This window comes from Spodoptera frugiperda, chromosome 29 (assembly GCF_023101765.2).
Source record: "Spodoptera frugiperda isolate SF20-4 chromosome 29, AGI-APGP_CSIRO_Sfru_2.0, whole genome shotgun sequence".
NCBI lineage: Eukaryota > Metazoa > Arthropoda > Insecta > Lepidoptera > Noctuidae > Spodoptera > Spodoptera frugiperda.
Genome location: NC_064240.1, coordinates 8,313,305 through 8,330,967, shown reverse-complemented (window position 1 = coordinate 8,330,967; position 17,663 = coordinate 8,313,305). Strand labels below are relative to the sequence as shown.

General features: G+C 34.0%; 1 protein-coding gene across 1 annotated transcript; it reads left to right on the top strand.

Moving 5' to 3' along the window:
* Window positions 1-1,246: 1,246 nt before the first annotated feature.
* LOC118268375 (protein timeless homolog) lies at window positions 1,247-17,357 on the top strand. Its single transcript, XM_050706289.1, has 22 exons — window positions 1,247-1,670; window positions 1,885-2,068; window positions 2,191-2,325; window positions 2,601-2,857; window positions 3,099-3,299; window positions 3,542-3,724; window positions 3,875-4,162; window positions 4,249-4,373; window positions 5,856-6,006; window positions 6,256-6,336; window positions 6,717-6,826; window positions 7,443-7,493; window positions 7,607-7,679; window positions 8,230-8,428; window positions 10,477-10,625; window positions 11,856-11,950; window positions 12,742-12,951; window positions 13,087-13,254; window positions 14,308-14,499; window positions 15,404-15,600; window positions 15,730-16,189; window positions 17,188-17,357. Exons 1-22 carry the CDS (start codon window positions 1,417-1,419, stop codon window positions 17,277-17,279), a joined length of 3,855 nt encoding a protein of 1,284 aa, XP_050562246.1. The 5' UTR covers window positions 1,247-1,416; the 3' UTR covers window positions 17,280-17,357.
* The last annotated feature ends 306 nt before the right edge of the window (window positions 17,358-17,663 follow it).

Below are 17,663 nucleotides of genomic sequence, written 5' to 3'. Positions count from 1 at the left end.
CATAGGTAAGTCCTAATATTGACTTGAGAGCTAGCTAGAGATTTTTTACAACGTTCTTCAATATCTGTTCTACAAAAGTAAGTAAATACCTACTTATCATTGCCTTAAACCTTAGTTAACGATATTTTTTATAAGTTTCCCAGTTATTGACCTGCCTAACTTTGTGTAAAGACAGATGCTTTTCAAACTGAGATTATGATGGTAGCATGGTTAACCGCACGTCAGTAGGTAGTAAGCAGAACTGTCTGAACTACGAAAACCGCTCTTAAGAACAACATTTTGCTGTTCTGTGGTCTGCTAGTACCATTTTACACATCTATGATAAAGGATCTACAAATAGTAGGTATGTATACGATAGCGATACAATATCAGCTCACTACTCACGTAAACCACAGGTTAGGGCACTATACATTTCATCATTTCGCTCCTAAGCACCTCTAGGCAGGTACCTACTGCACTGACGGTTCGCAAAACCACATTTCAAAGTAGTTAGTAATCTATCAGTGTGGCCACGTTAACCGCTATTGTCTGTAGGAGCCATTAAGTAAATGAATCGTTAGTGTGTGTCTTCAAGAAGACGAACTAGGACCTGTCGACCGAACTACTTGTCAAACATTTAAGTTTAGATACTTATTGGAACTTTGGTAGGTACTCAAAATAATTAAACTGGTAAAACCTTTTAAGTGAGTGCCGCAAAATCCTTTTAAGTTATTTGAGTTACAATATAAAATCTCGTAGACTCTGTTTGACCGGCGCGGCGCGGCATTGGTGCTATTCTAAGTTAGGGCCTTTATTATTTTTCTCATATAAGTAGGTCTTTTTTCCCAGCAGTAGACTGTAGATAACACGTGGGTTTATAAAGGTAATGAATGATACAATGTTTACATTTTTAAAATAAAATGTTCATAAATCAGTTACTTAACACAATAGTCGCCATGTCGGACAACGTTTTCCGACACTAGTGGAGGAATAGCCTTTAACAATTTTTTCTTGGCAGTGAAAGGCTTAACTGTTATCATTTGTGGCATGTAGTTCTCGGTCGATCGAATTTTCACCTTTAGTAAATTGTAATAAAGTCAAAAGAATAGAAACGATCTGAGACACTTAAAAATATTTGCACTCAAAGCAAAGCGTATATACTATTATTACTAGGTATAAATTCCAAATTGATATTATCCCTAGGTACTAAATTCCTACAATTTTGACACCATTTCCGAACGAAACTGAGCAGAATTCGCGGGCTTTTTGACGTAATGCAAACGTCAATGTCAAAACAAAGTTGTGTTTGTCTGCTTAATCCTGGAAAAAAGTGACTAAAATAGGAATAAAATAAATTCAAACATGATTATTATATGAAATCTAAGTAGAAAACTCAATTATCTAGTGTTGTATATGTGCTGTGTATAGTTTATAACAATGACTTCGCTATTATCGGCCGAATTATCGGCAACATGCAATGCTTTAGGAACGTTCGATAAAAAAACCGGCAAATATTTAATTGACGACTTTACTCTTAATACTGTGAAAGATTTAATTCGTTATTTACGTCGTGATGGTGAAGATCATGAAATTCGTCGGCATTTTGGTCAAACAAAGGTGTTGCAAACAGATCTTATTCCCATGTTGATTGACCACTGGGAGAATACAGAACTATTTGATGTTACACTCAGGTAATATCATTATACATTTGTACATAATGCTTAACACTTCTGATAGACCTTATTATCATAATTAAATCAACATTCACTGTATAAAACCTTGAGAGTTTATCTGTGACTCCATAATCTAACTCCAATAACCTTAAAGATAAAATTTATTGTGTACATTATGTAGACTCTTTAAAAACAGTAAAATATTTAGTAACTGTACTATTTCCTGATGTAGACTTCTAGTTAACCTCACAAACCCAGCATTACTGCTTTACCGAGAGGAAGTACCTGTAGAAAGGACAGCTAGACACAATTACCTGCAAATCCTATCACATTTACAAGCTTATAAAGAGGAAGCATTTACTAAAGTTGAAACATGGAACATTTTTGCCAAGAAACTAGCTAAAGTATTAGAAATTGTAAGTATTTTTTATACAATCTATTAGTCAATTTGCATTCTAATGTGAATACAATAGAATTCAGATTTAAATGGATTAAGTAGTAAATAAGGTTATATTGTTGTTTATTTCCTGTGTATTAGGATTGGACAGAAAGAGATGAAGACACGGGACTTATAATTGAGAGGATTTTGATTCTAATTAGAAATGTACTACATGTTCCCGCTGACTTAGACAAGGAGAGAAGACCGGAGAATGATGCCAGTGTACATGACCAGGTCAGAATCTTATTACTTAAGTACTATTGGTAAACTATATCTTAGCTTAGAAATAGCTTTTTCAGTTCCAAGATAAATAAACATGCTAAACCTGTACAATAAGATAAAATACTTTAATATTAATTTTAATTACAACTTTGTAGCAAAGTTTACTACATGAATTATGTAATACAGGCTTGTCATTTAGTTGAACAAAAGTTTGTTTATTTATTAATTTACTTGGTATCAACTAATTTATTAAAAAAAAATATGCTTACAAACATTTCCAATTATAGGTTTTATGGGGACTAAATCAATCAGGTATTTTAGACATAATTCTGTACATGTCATCGGAAAATGAAAAGCAGTACTTTATGCACATCCTAGAGATCATATCTCAGTTGTTAAGAGAACAGAATCCGAGTAGCCTGGCTGATGCAGCTCTGCAGCGGAGTGTTGATGAGAAACTCAGGGATGACCAGGAATTACTTTCAATTAGAATGTCGGAGAGTAAACAGAGGATTAACAAGATTAAGCAATACTCTGGAACAAGGTAATACTTATAAACAAGTTATACTTTTTTTATGTTAAACGTTTTTAATGTGTATGGTCAACACTAAGACTAAGTACTAAATGTCAGTTTGATCTGTGGTCAAGAAGGGATAAAATTTCAATTACTTGACCCAAACAAACTATAGACAAGCTAAACCATTAACACCATTTAACAAAGTAGAAGAGATGAAAATATAACAAAATTATTTAAAATTCCTTTGTTCATCCAACTTTTTCTTTAGGCATTCCCGCTTTGGAGGCACTTATGTAGTACAAAACATGAAGTCCTTGTCAGACAATGAAATCATCTGCTTGAAACCATTGAACAAAATATCTAATTTGGACTTTAATGCTGGTAGTAAAAAGTCGAAATTTGTTAAACCCAAAAATAGAAGGCCTGTTGAAAGTGGTATCTTAGAAAGGAGATCTGCATTTGCAATTAGGTAAGTGGAAAAATATTACTTTGCTCTCTATTAAGTAAGTTTAGAAAGTTTTGTGCTGACTACTAGATACTTATAAATCTAGTTTCATAAAACTTTCCATTAATTATTCCATGATTTTTTGTTTTGGTCACACAATGTAATCAGAAGACTTACCATATTATCTAAGTTATGTATTGTACTGTATTGCCAACACCTACAAAATTTCATTTTTATATTATTAAAGTTTTATGTTCTTTGATCAGGTTATTCCTAAAAGAATTTTGTATAGAATTCTTAAACAGTTCCTACAATCCTTTGATGCATTATGTGAAAGATGTTTTGGTGAGAGCTAAAGCCCAACAAAATGACGAGTCCTATTACTTGTGGGCTGTAAAGTTCTTCATGGAATTCAATAGAGGACACAACTTCCAGGTGGGATTAGTGAGGTAAGACTTACAAAAAAATATCAAGCAACTTACAATGCAATTTTAAAAAACTTCTATATTTTGATTTGACTTTGAAAGGAAAAGTAATATTTTTAAATATGTAAAATAACTCCTAATAATGGCACTTTTTACACGGCTTTACAATTTCAGTGAAACAATGTCAGTACCAATGTTCCACTATGTACAGCAACAAATGGAGAAGTACTATGACATGATAAAAGTTGAAAAGAAAAAGTTTACAGCCTGGGTGAGAAGGCTACACTTAGCTCTAAGAGCTTACAAGGAACTGTTAAATACTCTACTGGCCATGGACAAAAGTACTGACCCCACCGTCAAAGAATCCGCAAAAGTTTTAAAAAGCAACATCTTTTATGTCTTAGAATATAGAGAATTTATCATGTCAATTGTTTTAAATTATGACGAAAATAAAATGCCGAGGTTTGTAATTAATCATACATTATAGAAATTCCTATGATTTCAAGTTATGCAATTATTTTTTTCTAATGGGATACATTGTCTTGTAGGTCTTACTTAGTGGATTTAATGGAAACAGTGCACTTATTTCTCAAAATGTTAGAACATTACTGCAAGAAAACTGGCTTAGTTGTTCAGAAGAAAGTAAGGAAAAAGACTAAATCGAAACCGAAAAGTAAGTTTTCTTTAATAGGTATATTACTTCTTTTCCATATTTTTTGTGTAAAGTAACTATTTAGTTTAAATAATATTAACGGCTTATTTTCGTAAACCTTTCGAGGTTGCTCGATTAGTTTCGCGCTCCACAGTGGCTGATGATCGAGTTGGCAGCCCGGCCAGTTCGCGTGTATGAGCCCCATGTTTCTTTGAAATTAGTCGAAGATCGTTGAACAATTTTAGTTGGAGAAGCGATACCTAATTATTATTAAAATAAAATATCGCGAGTATTCTAGCTTATAATTTTATTGTAACTTTCGTGAGACATACTAAATTAATTATTATGTTATCGGCTTCTATTCTAACTTACTTGTTATTTACTCGTTCTTTTAGCCAAAACTCCACTGATTTGAGTCTCAACGCGTTATAGGCTTATGATAATAGGTATCTACCTAGACATTACGTTTTATTGACTAACTACTCAATGATGTATACTACATGTAGATATGTACCTCCTACTGATAAGTATGCACGTTCTATCTCAACGCGTCATCAGCTCATCCCATTAAGCGCTTGATATAAATTTCAAAATATCCAAGCCATTAAGTGATAAATTTCTAATGTGTGTAATGCACCGGTAACAACGATAGGTGGTGCCGTATATTATGATGGGCACAACTGCCGACTCAGTGCATAGTAATAATCTAGGTACTTAGCACGGTAATTGGTTCTATGTAATATTACAAGCTGATTTATTAATATTACCTTCCTACATACGTAGCATATATAGCCAAGATTTATACTAACGCATATATTAAGAAAAATAAATAGATAAAATAAAATTTTGGCGATATTTAACCGTAGATTTCGTCAATAATTCTTGTCCGTTATTAACTAACACCGTAAGCTCAATTGTCTTTTACAATAGGTATTCAAAGAATGAAAATTGACAGAGTTAGAAGTTAGTTAACTATTTTCCCCATTTTTAAGCTTAAAAATGTACTTTCGTGTAGAATATTTTTTTATTAAGTGTATATTATTTTACTTATTGTATGTTGACTGCTAACAAATGGTTCGACTAAACAAGAGAATGAAATCGTTATCGATTAAACTAGGTACACTCTCAATATTAACGATAAAAGCTTTAAGTAATTTATTCTTGAACAGAGTACCTGTCTCTTGTTGAGTACTTAAATATTTAGTACTAAATGAAGCTCATTAAAAACAGATTTAAGTAAATACGCTGTAGGCTCAAGTCTAGAAACATAAAGCTATGAATTTGAACACGGTCTTTGACACGACAACCCCATTTATACAGGATGCGTACAAGAGATAAACAGCCATAAGATCCCTTTACTTATCTGTTAACAACCCCAAAAAAACAAACACAAATGACCCTCATTTATTTCCGTACAAAGCTTAAATCGTATAACTACTTTTAAAAGTAATTTACGGTCAGATGTGATAAAAGGACGGAGAGCTAATTAATATTGTGGTTCAGAACAAAAGGCGGTTGTACAAAAGCCTAAGGTTGCGTCCCCGGCGGTTTGGGAGGAGGTGAGGGCGCAGCTTGCCGCGGTCCTCAGTTCGGGCGTCGAGGAACATCCGCCGCCCTTCGACGCCGCGTCCGACGTGCCCATCGACCAACAAAAGTATGTCACTTACATTTTTATTGCTTCTAGGTATTCTCCATACAATTTTTATGCATGTCGAAATATTTATTCCCAAAAATATTTTTGAATATATTGCGAAAATTGAATTCGGTTGCTATTTTTATTCTGATTCATTTTAGATTGGTCTTGATTGAATATGGTGGCACATTCAAGCGAATATTATATTTGATGAAAATTTTATTTGGATAGATACGAGTAGTATTCTCACATATTTAATGTATGTTTTAGAGAGCACTGCATGAAAAACATTCAGAAATTGATGAGGGATTACAAATTCGAAGAAGCGGTCGGCATGTTCAGAGCTGCGAGGTTTGTACCAATATTTCACAATGTTTTATACAAACAACTAACTGATCCGGCAGTGATTGTATCTAAACCATCCAAAGTACTCAAATAATTATAATTATGGTTTAGCTCTTCAGAGAAGTTGCGTTACATAAACAAACACGGTGAAAGACAACATTATCCCTCTACCTTAGCCCTCTTATTTACTACCACCCGGGATTAAAAGATATGATTTGAATGTTATATTTACGTTACACATAATTATGCATCAGTACAATATTTATGAACACAAATATGTTTACAAATTAGTTACTATTTACTTTAAATACATGCTATTTGCACATACATTATTTCCTGTGTGGTTTGCAACTGAAACTAATGTAAATAAAATATTTATGTACCAGGGAAGTATGGCCTGACGAAGGTATATTCGGCACAGCTGGAATAACGGACGATGAAGAGCTGACGATGCTGGAAACTGTTTACAATGCTGAACTGGAAATAGAGACTACTGGTAAATGTTCATATTATTTTTATTATTGTCAATTAACATTTAATTATTTACCGGCTACTTGTAAAATTATAAATGCATACCGTTTTATAGTAATAAATTAAAAATGTAACATCGCTCTTATGTTTGTACGAACCGTATAAACTCAATGCCACTCCACTCTTAGCCTAGTGCAATGTAGTACAATTTTACATGCTATTAAAGTTTAATTTATATTTTAAAATACATTTCTGAGTATTTAAATAAAGTAGGTAAGATAAACAGCCAGGATTTAATTATTTAGACTAACTAATCACAGTTACGTAAACTATTGGTTCTAAATATCTCAGACTGAACTAAAAGCTGTTTAGTCTAGGAACGAAACTAATCAAGTATATTTACCGTCTTCGCGGCCCTGTCAAGATCACTTTGGCTCATAAAAAGTTTTAACTTGAAATATCATGGACGCTAATTCGAGGAAAGTACTCAACTTAAATACACGTCAAAAAGTAACCGCCATAGTAACTTGAGTTTTACTTAACAATACTCAAAGCGTCTCTTTTAATTATACTTCAACATCTACTTAAAAGTAAATATTTCCTCTTGCTTTTTTCTTTCATTTAATCTTGTTTTTCTACAGATAATGCCGATGATTTAAATGAAACTCAAAATTCGGAATATGACGAAGAAGGTAAGATTATTTTTGTTTCTTTAGATAGAATTTTATTTTGCAGCCCTATTTGCAGCCTTTAATCAGAAAGTACAAACATTTCGCGTGTCATAATGTTTTTAACCCTTTTCTAGATGAAGAAGATGAAGAAGAAAGAGCTACAGCTATCGTAGAAACCGACTTTGACTTCAAAGACTTTGTGAACAGGTGAGCAAAGCTTCCCATTACATTCTTCGAAGAAATAACACCGCGAAATCCTTTTACTTTTCTAGAAATAATATAGAAACTATTCTGTAAGCTACGTATGATACGGTAAAGCAAGTAATGCCTTCTTAGAAAGCTAGACGAGCGTCGCATCTGTGGCATTACTATAGACCGATTCCATGAAATAAGATTTCACATTTATAATGGAAACTAGCTACTTATTGTGGTGGGTTTATGTAGAAAATAACAACCATTATTATGTTAAGTAGTACGTTTATTAGCTGGCATTTTTATTCTCGATATTATACAACCATTTCCTACGTAAGAACAATGTTTATATTGGTGTTATGATCTGAAAAATAAACTAACTTTTACCAAAAAAAAAAAATACTGTGTGACAAGAATTAAACCAGAAACCTTTTTTAGAGATTGTGAGACTTTCGAAATCTTTGTCATATTATAAGTAATGAAAATGAATGCACCATATTAAACATCTCTCGGTTTCTACAACAAAACTCTAAATACACCTAACAATTTCATGTATTTTATTCAGATTCTGTCACCCTCGAGTAGTAAGTGCGTGTGTGACACTCTTGGAGAACTATGACAAAAACCTGCCACACACGAACCACTGCATAGCCAAGATGTTGCACAGGATCGCTTGGGACTGTAAGCGGCCTAGCATGATGTTCCAAGCATCACTCTTCCTCATATTTCAAAAAATACTCGACAATCGTGTACCACAATTCAAGGTAAGACTTTTTTAGTGCCATGTCTTCGTCAAGTACTTTGTTGTTTGCTTTCCTTAGGGGAAAATATTTGTTTCGTTACTTTTGTCGTAAAATGTTAATCGACCCTGTTCATGAATCTGTTTCAGGAACAGATTTCATTAAAATTGGTTCAGCTGTTTTGCATTCCAATGTTAAACTGATTTGTTAGTCCTTTAAATATTGACGATAGTAACATTCAGTTTATGGGCTTTAGATAAGTTGGTATTTTGATATGTATAAGTTGACTTATTATTTAAAAGTTTTTCAGGAATAATAATAATAGACCTATCAATGATTTATACTAGGTATAATGGCTTACGTAAATAATAAAAAAATATGACTGTCTATCCGCTACCCCTGTTGGTAATATGTTAGTTGGCAGAAGTCCAAGTCAACATTCGTTGCGTTATTCCTATAAATACCTATAACAATTTTATTTATCTACTATTACCCTGTCGCTATGACAAGACGTAAGGTATAAGAAAATAGATTCCTATTTTATTAGGACACCATGGTCAATTGGTCATACGACCGTCGCGCAGCTAACTAAATGTTTACAGTTTTGTTTAAGATATCACCTGGTGGCAACTTGGTTGCGCAACTAACTGGTTGACGGCGACCAGGTCAGCCCTTATATTCGTTCTGATGCTCTATTCAGACAATTCGTTAGCACGAGTGTTCGTACGACCTCGGTGTCCTAATGAAATAGGACCCTGATTATCATGATTATGTAAAATACATTAATTCGATTCTACACATTAAGTACTTTACACTCATAAACAAAGATCATTAAAAAGTAACAATTTCATTAAAACCGCTTCGAAATTGGTAGTAAAATGAGGCTGTCGTTAATATTTTACAGGTTTAAAGCAAAGTGGAGTATTGGCGGGAGAATCTTTCTATCTCTCTCGTACACACAAGTTTTAATGCGGATGACGTCACAGTATATATCGCGTATCCTTCGTCTGTCCCTTGATTGTTTTCCTATCAACAACTGATGCTAAAAGAATTTATTTTGCAAAACAATTTTTACTCTTTCCTGTTTTATTTCCTAGATTTGTTTTTATTATATTATTTATGAATACAAATAAGCATCTCAAACAGAGATGTCTATTTGTGTTACGAGGTGTTTGTATAATAAGCGGAACGATAAAACAATATTATCATCCCACGTTCAATATAACAATGCTACACAACTAAGTTAATATAACAGAGAAAACAAATAACGCCTACGTAGGTGATTAAGGCCTTCAAAGGGAAGCGGCTTATGCTAAGATCGATGAGACATCAACTTGTCATTCTGTTTTTGAGAAGAATACAACAAGCTTTGTTTATAGACAGTATTGTTATTGCATGAAAGTCTATATTCGCTTGACTGTGTCTAATGTACTTTTTTGATAGAATATGACTACTTATTTGACGAGCGCATACGCTATTTCTTAAATCTACTCCAGTCCAAAGATTGCAACTTAACTAGTGACATACGGACTAGATACACGACTAGAATAAAGGAGGTATATTATGTAAAAATAATGCAACGCTCCCTCTGGTAATTTCAACTGGTTTTTATAGCCTGATATTTTTCCCATATTACGACACATGTGTGACCAAATTTAAGCTTTTTTCTCTGTCGTGCATACGACGTGTGGAGGGGACAGATTTTATCGACGCACAGGGGTGTCGCGTACCTACCAAATGTATCGAGAATCTAAATTAACCTGGCGCAAAATTTGATTCCTATCAGCAGCTGAGTAATAAAATGTTTGTCGCAATGTTACCACCATCCCTAAATTGAAATGTAAATAAAAATGCCGGGGAATTTTAAGTACTGCACGTAAAATAAAATGGAATGGTATCTTGCTATTTATTACTTTACTCGCACTCGAGGAATAATATAATTTATACTTTCAAAATTAAATGCAATCTTTCCGCGTGTAGCTATTTAATAAATTGGATTTTATTTTTTATTAGTAAACTCTTACTTGTTTAATTTAGAACATCTGTAGAAATACTGGTATTTCTGTTAACAGGAATTGGAAAAGTTCGCTATATACATATTGAGGAAGTTTACAGAAGTTGCTTCGAAGAATCCTAAAGTGTTTATTGAGCTTTTGTTCTGGAAAAATTCGAAAGATTCTCTGGATATTGAATATGGATATGATTTATACACTGATAACAGGTAAGTTTATAATTGAATTTCTTTTATACTTGGAAATTATATTGGATTTTGTACAGAATAAAAAAATGTTCTTAATACTTAACTATTATCTGAATGAGGCAAGTAATTGTAGCAAACGTAATTGACCCAATTAATCACGATATTGACCCATCTCATACGGACATTTCGCTGCGTAAGGTGAATAACCTCTTGTTACAGCATTTTCACATTCGCTATCATCAATCTTTGTCCACAGTTTCTAAACGTTTGAGGGCGTTAATTGGACAAGATAATGTTGATATAGGTCGCGTCTCTAAACTATGATTGATTATCAAAGAGGTCAAATCCGCTTTTAGAACAATTATACTACCTACGCAGTATTATACAGTATAAACGGGGTTAATTGAAAACACGATGCTGGCTTTATTAAACATTTTGTTGGCCCTACACTTCATATAAGAACAAAAGGTTTCTGATCTATAAAAGCTTACGCAATCTTTTCACATATTTTATACAAATAAATATTTTTTCTTGGGTTATTGAATAAGACTGTAGTAATGGCTTTTATAGGACAGTAATAGGTACATAAATAAAACAGTCCCATTGACTTAGCGGTTGAAAGCCCACTGCATAGCATGGGGTCCTGTGCTTGAGCAAAATTATTACTATAATTGTGGTGTCCATAACAAATAACAACTATAATTTAATATACAACTGTGGTTACCCCCAAATATAGAAATACAGACACGTGTTAATTTATAATTTGTATTGCACGTGTTCAACAAACCTTTTGTTTCGTAATTGTGTTCGGAATTCAGTGTGAACAAACTTTTTGGTATAAATACAATTTGTTTGACCTAATTCTGAAAATTGTATTCGGTGGCAACATTTTTTGTGGGAGATATGTACGGAGATGTTACAATATGCAAGGACACCTGTAACTTTGTTTAATGTATTCTGAGATAGCACCAACCGCCACCTGAAATACTGGATGCCACTACTCTGCTACATTTTAGATATTTTGTTGTTCTTTTTTCGCATATTTTTATTCCGAAATGTACGCACGAATGTAAATTGCCTATACATTTTTTTACCGAAGGTTTAGGAAAAGGGCTGAAGTGCACACCTTTCCTCATTTTTGTGTAGCATTAATTGATTGTATATTTTTAATTGTAATGGAATTTAAAACCTAAAACTGGGGTAATTTTACTTCTTCTTCCAATCTGGATTTTTAATTTTCTTATGAAACAGAGACAAACCTGGTAAAGGAGTTTGGTCAGAGGAACAAGAGGAAGAACTCCGCAGGTTATACATGGAAAACCAAACCAATCCGGAAAGTGAACAAGGTGAGTAAGAAAATCCAATAATAAATAAACAAAAATTAATTAACGACCAATCATAAATTTCAGTAATTTCAATGACCATAAATGCACCCAAATCGTTCCAAGGGAATTATCTGTCACACATAAATATATCTAATGGATCTTATTTAAACATTCTAGTTAAGTACCGAGGATAGGTAGTCGGGTATAAATATTTACACATACAAATAAACGTTTACCGAGATTCAGAACACCGCCCCATCTAAATTAAATTCTAGTTACACCCGTATTCGTTCACGAAAATAAATAGAAACTTCCAAAAATATATTTGCGTGTAACTCGGCCTGTAACAACAAACAACTTGTTAAAATTTGCCGCAGTCTGGGATTTTTGAAAGCGTGATAATTAGAATAAAGGTTCAGCATAATTAGCTAGTACCGTAATTATACGTGCGAGCGTAACAACCCGTCCCGACAAAGTTATGTTTGTTGTCCTCACTACACACTTTAACTAACAACGCTCAGCAAACTTGCAACTTTATAAAAAGTATAACACAATTTCCACCGCAATAATGAGTCAGTAGTGTTAATGAAACACTTTCATAAAACATGTTAGTTAGTTGTTACCACACTCGTGGATCCCTCAAAGGCTCGCGTTAGAAGTCCGACTAATGTGTGCATAAACTGTATATTTGCGGTAGCTCGTTTAACATATGCATTAGTACCACAAACGACTCCGTAAGGATTCAACCCGCGGAAGATAGGTACATATGTTGTAGAATAAATGTTGGAATACTTACGTTTTCTTTTCCCTAGATGTAATCGATTGGATTTTGGAGAACTTGATCGATCAGACGAGGACTAGACGCGGCGTGATAAAGAAGTTGAAGGAATTAGGACTGATATTCCGAGCGCCGACCAAACGCAGTCACAAAGAGCCGGCCAGAGAGAAAGTACCTAAGACGTTCACCGAGGAGGAAGACCAAATGCTCACCGAGCTGTGGGAACAATTCAAAGATGCACCCGGTAAGTGGTACCTACATATAACCACAAAATGAGTTTTATTCATACTCCTTTTCTGACAACTTTTTTCTAATTATTTTTCGCTCCAAAGATTTTCCATTTATACGGCAGTAGTTATAAAAGGCGGAGTTCTTTCAGATCCAATGGGCGTAATAATGCCGCGTATGCCTCGCAAGCGTCAAAAGCGTAGCTTCGTCGACAGATTACTGGAGTTAGGTATGATTCAAGACAAAAAGGAATGTCGCAAAAAGAGACAAAAGAAATCGAATGGTAAAAGCAGTGGCGGAGATGACGATAAATCGAACAGTAAGTTGCTAAACAAGTTCGCTTAGCTTTATTCTTAGCGCGACGCTCGCCTCGCCTCACCCCACACGGTCCCCATGTCATTAGAAGGATTCAATTTTTTACTCATGCTCCTGAAATAGCTGAGAGGGATGAACGTAAATAAAGACTCCGATTTTAACTACCTCTTGATTCCTATTTTATATTAATTGTTCTAATGTATCTTTAGAGGTATGTTTAATTTAACTTTTGAGTATGACGTGTCGGGTTAATGGTTCGATTCTCGATTCAAGTATTTTAGTTCTTTTTTTTCTGATTTCTGAAACTTATAAAAACAACGTAGAATTATGACTGTCAACATAACTAACTATAAAGTTCGATATCCGCACAAAATCTGGTCATTAATGCAATATTCGCCTTTAAAGTTAATGAAATTAACAGATAAAATTGCCTGTTACTAAGTAATATAGCTTGCCCTATAATACATACGCGTGCTTGATTATTAATGCGTGGGTTATCTTAACCCATTTTCCTTAAAGTTTTCCAAGTGGGCGTACAATTTACATCTTTTATGTACATGTTATAGTATGATAAAAACACTTCGCAAGACATACTTTAAGCTAATAACATCACATTACTTTTGTGTTTTCTCCAAGGCATAACCACTTTAAGTCATTTATGTTATTAGTTCTATATGAAGTTATAAAGGAGATTAGAAGCGTTCTTTGGTCGAATATTCTCAGTAAAATATCAATAATTTCATACATTGTTAAATACAAGAATGGGATTTAAGCTAATTAAAAATATCTGATGATCACTGCTGACCAAAGGTCTCTTCTTAGACGGAGAAAGGTTTGAGCATTAATCACCACGCTTGCTCAATGTGGGTTAGCGATTTCAAACTTATAATTAGAAATTATAAGCCTCACGATGTTTTCCTTCACCATTTGTCAGTGGTGTCTAAATAATCTTAGAAAGTACATATAACTCTGAAATGAAATCCACCGCTTAAATTGCTTTCAACTGCTACTAACACTAAGACTAATTTGAAACTAAAACATCTTAACAATATTTTAGGCGAATCATCAGACTCAGATTCAGGCAATAACTCAGACTCCGATAGCGATGCACCACCACAGCCCATTAAAAATAAACCAAGTAAAAACAGAAACGTTCCAAAACCCAATAAAAAACGGGAGAAGCAAGAGAAACGAATCGAGCTGACTGCTAATGAGATCGCTAAGCTCATGGTACAAGCCGTCGACAGCGGTAAGTAACTCTAATAACATTTACATTCGAAATATTAATCCTGTCTTGTCTTTTCAGAATAAAAATTTGTTTATTCTTAGGTATACGGATCTTAATGTAGATACAACAGTTGAAATTTTAGTCAAAATCTAGAAAGTTAGGTCTAGAAAGCAATCTGTTACTGTATCTAGACATGTCTTCAAAGCATCGAGTTTCTTATTCATACCAATCCGTATGATTTTGACTAAATACACATCCCTATTAGGTGTGATGAAATGCTATAGGAAAAAGCAAGCAATCACTTAGAAATAAATGTCAAATTGCTTTTCGTTAGTATTTATTCTTGATTAAATAAATACCGTACAGGACGGTTTGTCAATCTACTTTCTGTCTTGGTATAATGTTCAGGATTTACTGTATAAGATTCCTTTCTAGAGATAGGTCAGGGCCGAAGTCTTCCTCAGGGCTCTAGCCCTGACCACTAATAGACCTTGTTTTCAATGCTAGATAGCTAATAGTATTCATTATTGCATTGAATATTGTGCAACAATTCCACAAGGAAACTCGATGGATTTTTTATACTACATAATATTCTATGTCATATTATTATCTGGGAAGAAAAATGAATACAATAAAAGCACACTTACGATCAAAATAAATCTGTTTTTAATTAAAACTCTTAATTAATACACGTGTAAACGAGAAAGTAAAAAAAAATAAGAACTCATGTTTTAAAGTGTTGCCCGGTGCACTTTTTGTTTTCTGTTCTTTTTAATTTGTCCGAGGAAAATCGGTTTATTAGTTCTCGGGTTTCTAATAATTCTATATCCCGCGTTATTTCCTCCGTTCGTATATGAAGTCGAACTAATAACGTAGTTCAATAAAACGGTATTGGTGTAACTTTTAATGAAAATGGTTATAACAGATTTAACTGAAGCTTTGAAATGGCTGGCGGAGAATTTAGAAGAGGTAGCTTTGGACCAAGAGGCTGAGGGCTACGATCCTGAGAGCGAGGGCGTACCTCTACTGCCGATATCTCAGGAGTCAGTCGACGCCATGGAGAGTGAACTGTTCAAGAAAGTACTGCTTGGAGTTGGGGTGGTGCCACCTTTTGATGAGCAGGTATGGCATACGCGTAAAAAAAATGTTTATCTTTACAAATTAACACAAACGTAATTGTCATCATACTGGTGTTAAGATTCCTTTAAAAATCCTCGTTAATAAATTAAACAAACCGTCGTGTTTTTACAGGAAAAATACTGGAGAATACCGAGCACCTTGCACTTTGAGACAATCAGGAAACGACGCGAGATAATTATAAAAGCTATTCACAAAGAACTTTTAATCGACACTAGTGAAGCGGCCGAGGTGACGGCTAACGTAGACATAACAGAAAAAGAAGAATCCAGTGATGACGAGGACTTGTTCGATAATTTACGGAAGATGCGAGATAATAATGAAATTGTTACCAATAAAAGTGTTGGTACTAAATCCAATGAGATAACACGCAATCGGAAACGCACCCGCAGCGATTCTGATGACGATGCCGATAACAGTCGAGGAAAGATGCAGAAAATTGACGAAGCGGACGAAAGTATCGCGAATAATGACGACGATGACGATATATTGTCGTTCGCTAAACGAACTCTCCAACACGAGGAACTGCCGGACAGTGAGGATATTATAAGCAATATTCCTAAATTGGACAGCGGTAAGTGCAAACGACCTCACGGTAAACTCGCGATATTTTCCAATATTGCATTCTCAATAAGAAAAGCGATGAAAGTGCTCGTTCTCTTCATAGAGTCTAGGAAATTGTGGCATTATTGCCTCTTATTATTTAAAGGCTGCCTCATTTGTCGACTGGTAGTAGTTACCGACGCGACTGTCAAGTACGTGGTTCCGTGTTCTTTCCCCGTTTCGTACAAAGTATTGAAATTTTAATTTGTAGTATTGAGTCTGAGGACTACAGAATTTTTAGCCATTCACTTAACAAAACTGGCGGTATATATACTCATGGTATTATGGCAGTGTACCATACACAGATATCAATATAAATTAATTTACTGTAAGAGGCAGCTTTTATTACAAAGGGATAAGGTATACTTTTATCGTTCCATTTGTTTTCCTTCACGTGTCCATCTCTCACGACCACGGCCATTGTAAAATATTTAAAGGATTATGTCGCCCTCACACTACACAACTGATACGTCCATTAAACCTTTAGTAATACGGCTATCCCTTCAACTTTAACTCAATTTCCAAAAGTTTCAAAACAATAAAATTGTCTCTATTTTAGGGATAGAATATCGTTAAACTTGTTTTAACAAAACACGTGATATTTTGTTAATTTTAAACCTCAAGGAAGTTAAGATGCAGCTATGTACATATGTACCATGTAATAGACAGCCATCATAATATGTATTTAAACATGTTTGTAAACTCACCCATGATACAGGAGAAAATCCTAGTGTAGAGTAAAACACACCAAAAGAACTCTAGTATATATACCTCTAGTACTCTATAGTCGCGATCGACAATCGATCCTAAAATTCGTTTCTATTCTTACGACCATTCAACCAAACAGTCAAGTAAACTTATTCGAAGCTTTAGAAATAAACACAATATTTTATAACGATTGTTTTCGTTTCGTTTTTAATGATATGCTTCTGTAAGTGCTGTTTACTTATATTTTCTCTCCCATTACAGATAACAGCAGTGCTGAAGATAATGACGAGATAATTGTCTCGTCGAGAGATAAAAAGAAGCGTAGAATAGTTATCGACGATGATTCAGATTAAAATGTTCATCATAATTCTTTTGTATTTATATTTTATTGTAAGTTGATCTTGAAAATAAAGACTATGTTATCTTTTAAATTTTCGTTTATTATTTTCAAGAAAAATAATGTCTTTTGCTTTTATTAGTATCCCGTCTTAATCTTACTAATATGTATTATAAATGCGAAAGTCAGCAGTCACGTCAAAACGGCTGAATGGATGGAGATACATTTTGGAACAGAGGCAGATAATTTTGTGGAATAACACAAAATACTTTTTATCCTACGGAACGCGAACGAAGCTGTTGGCAGAAGCTAGTTTTTATTTAAAAATGTGACTTAATATCTTCAGAAACACCTTGCCTTATTCGTGAAGCGGGTACATCTGCAATCTGCATATCCTATC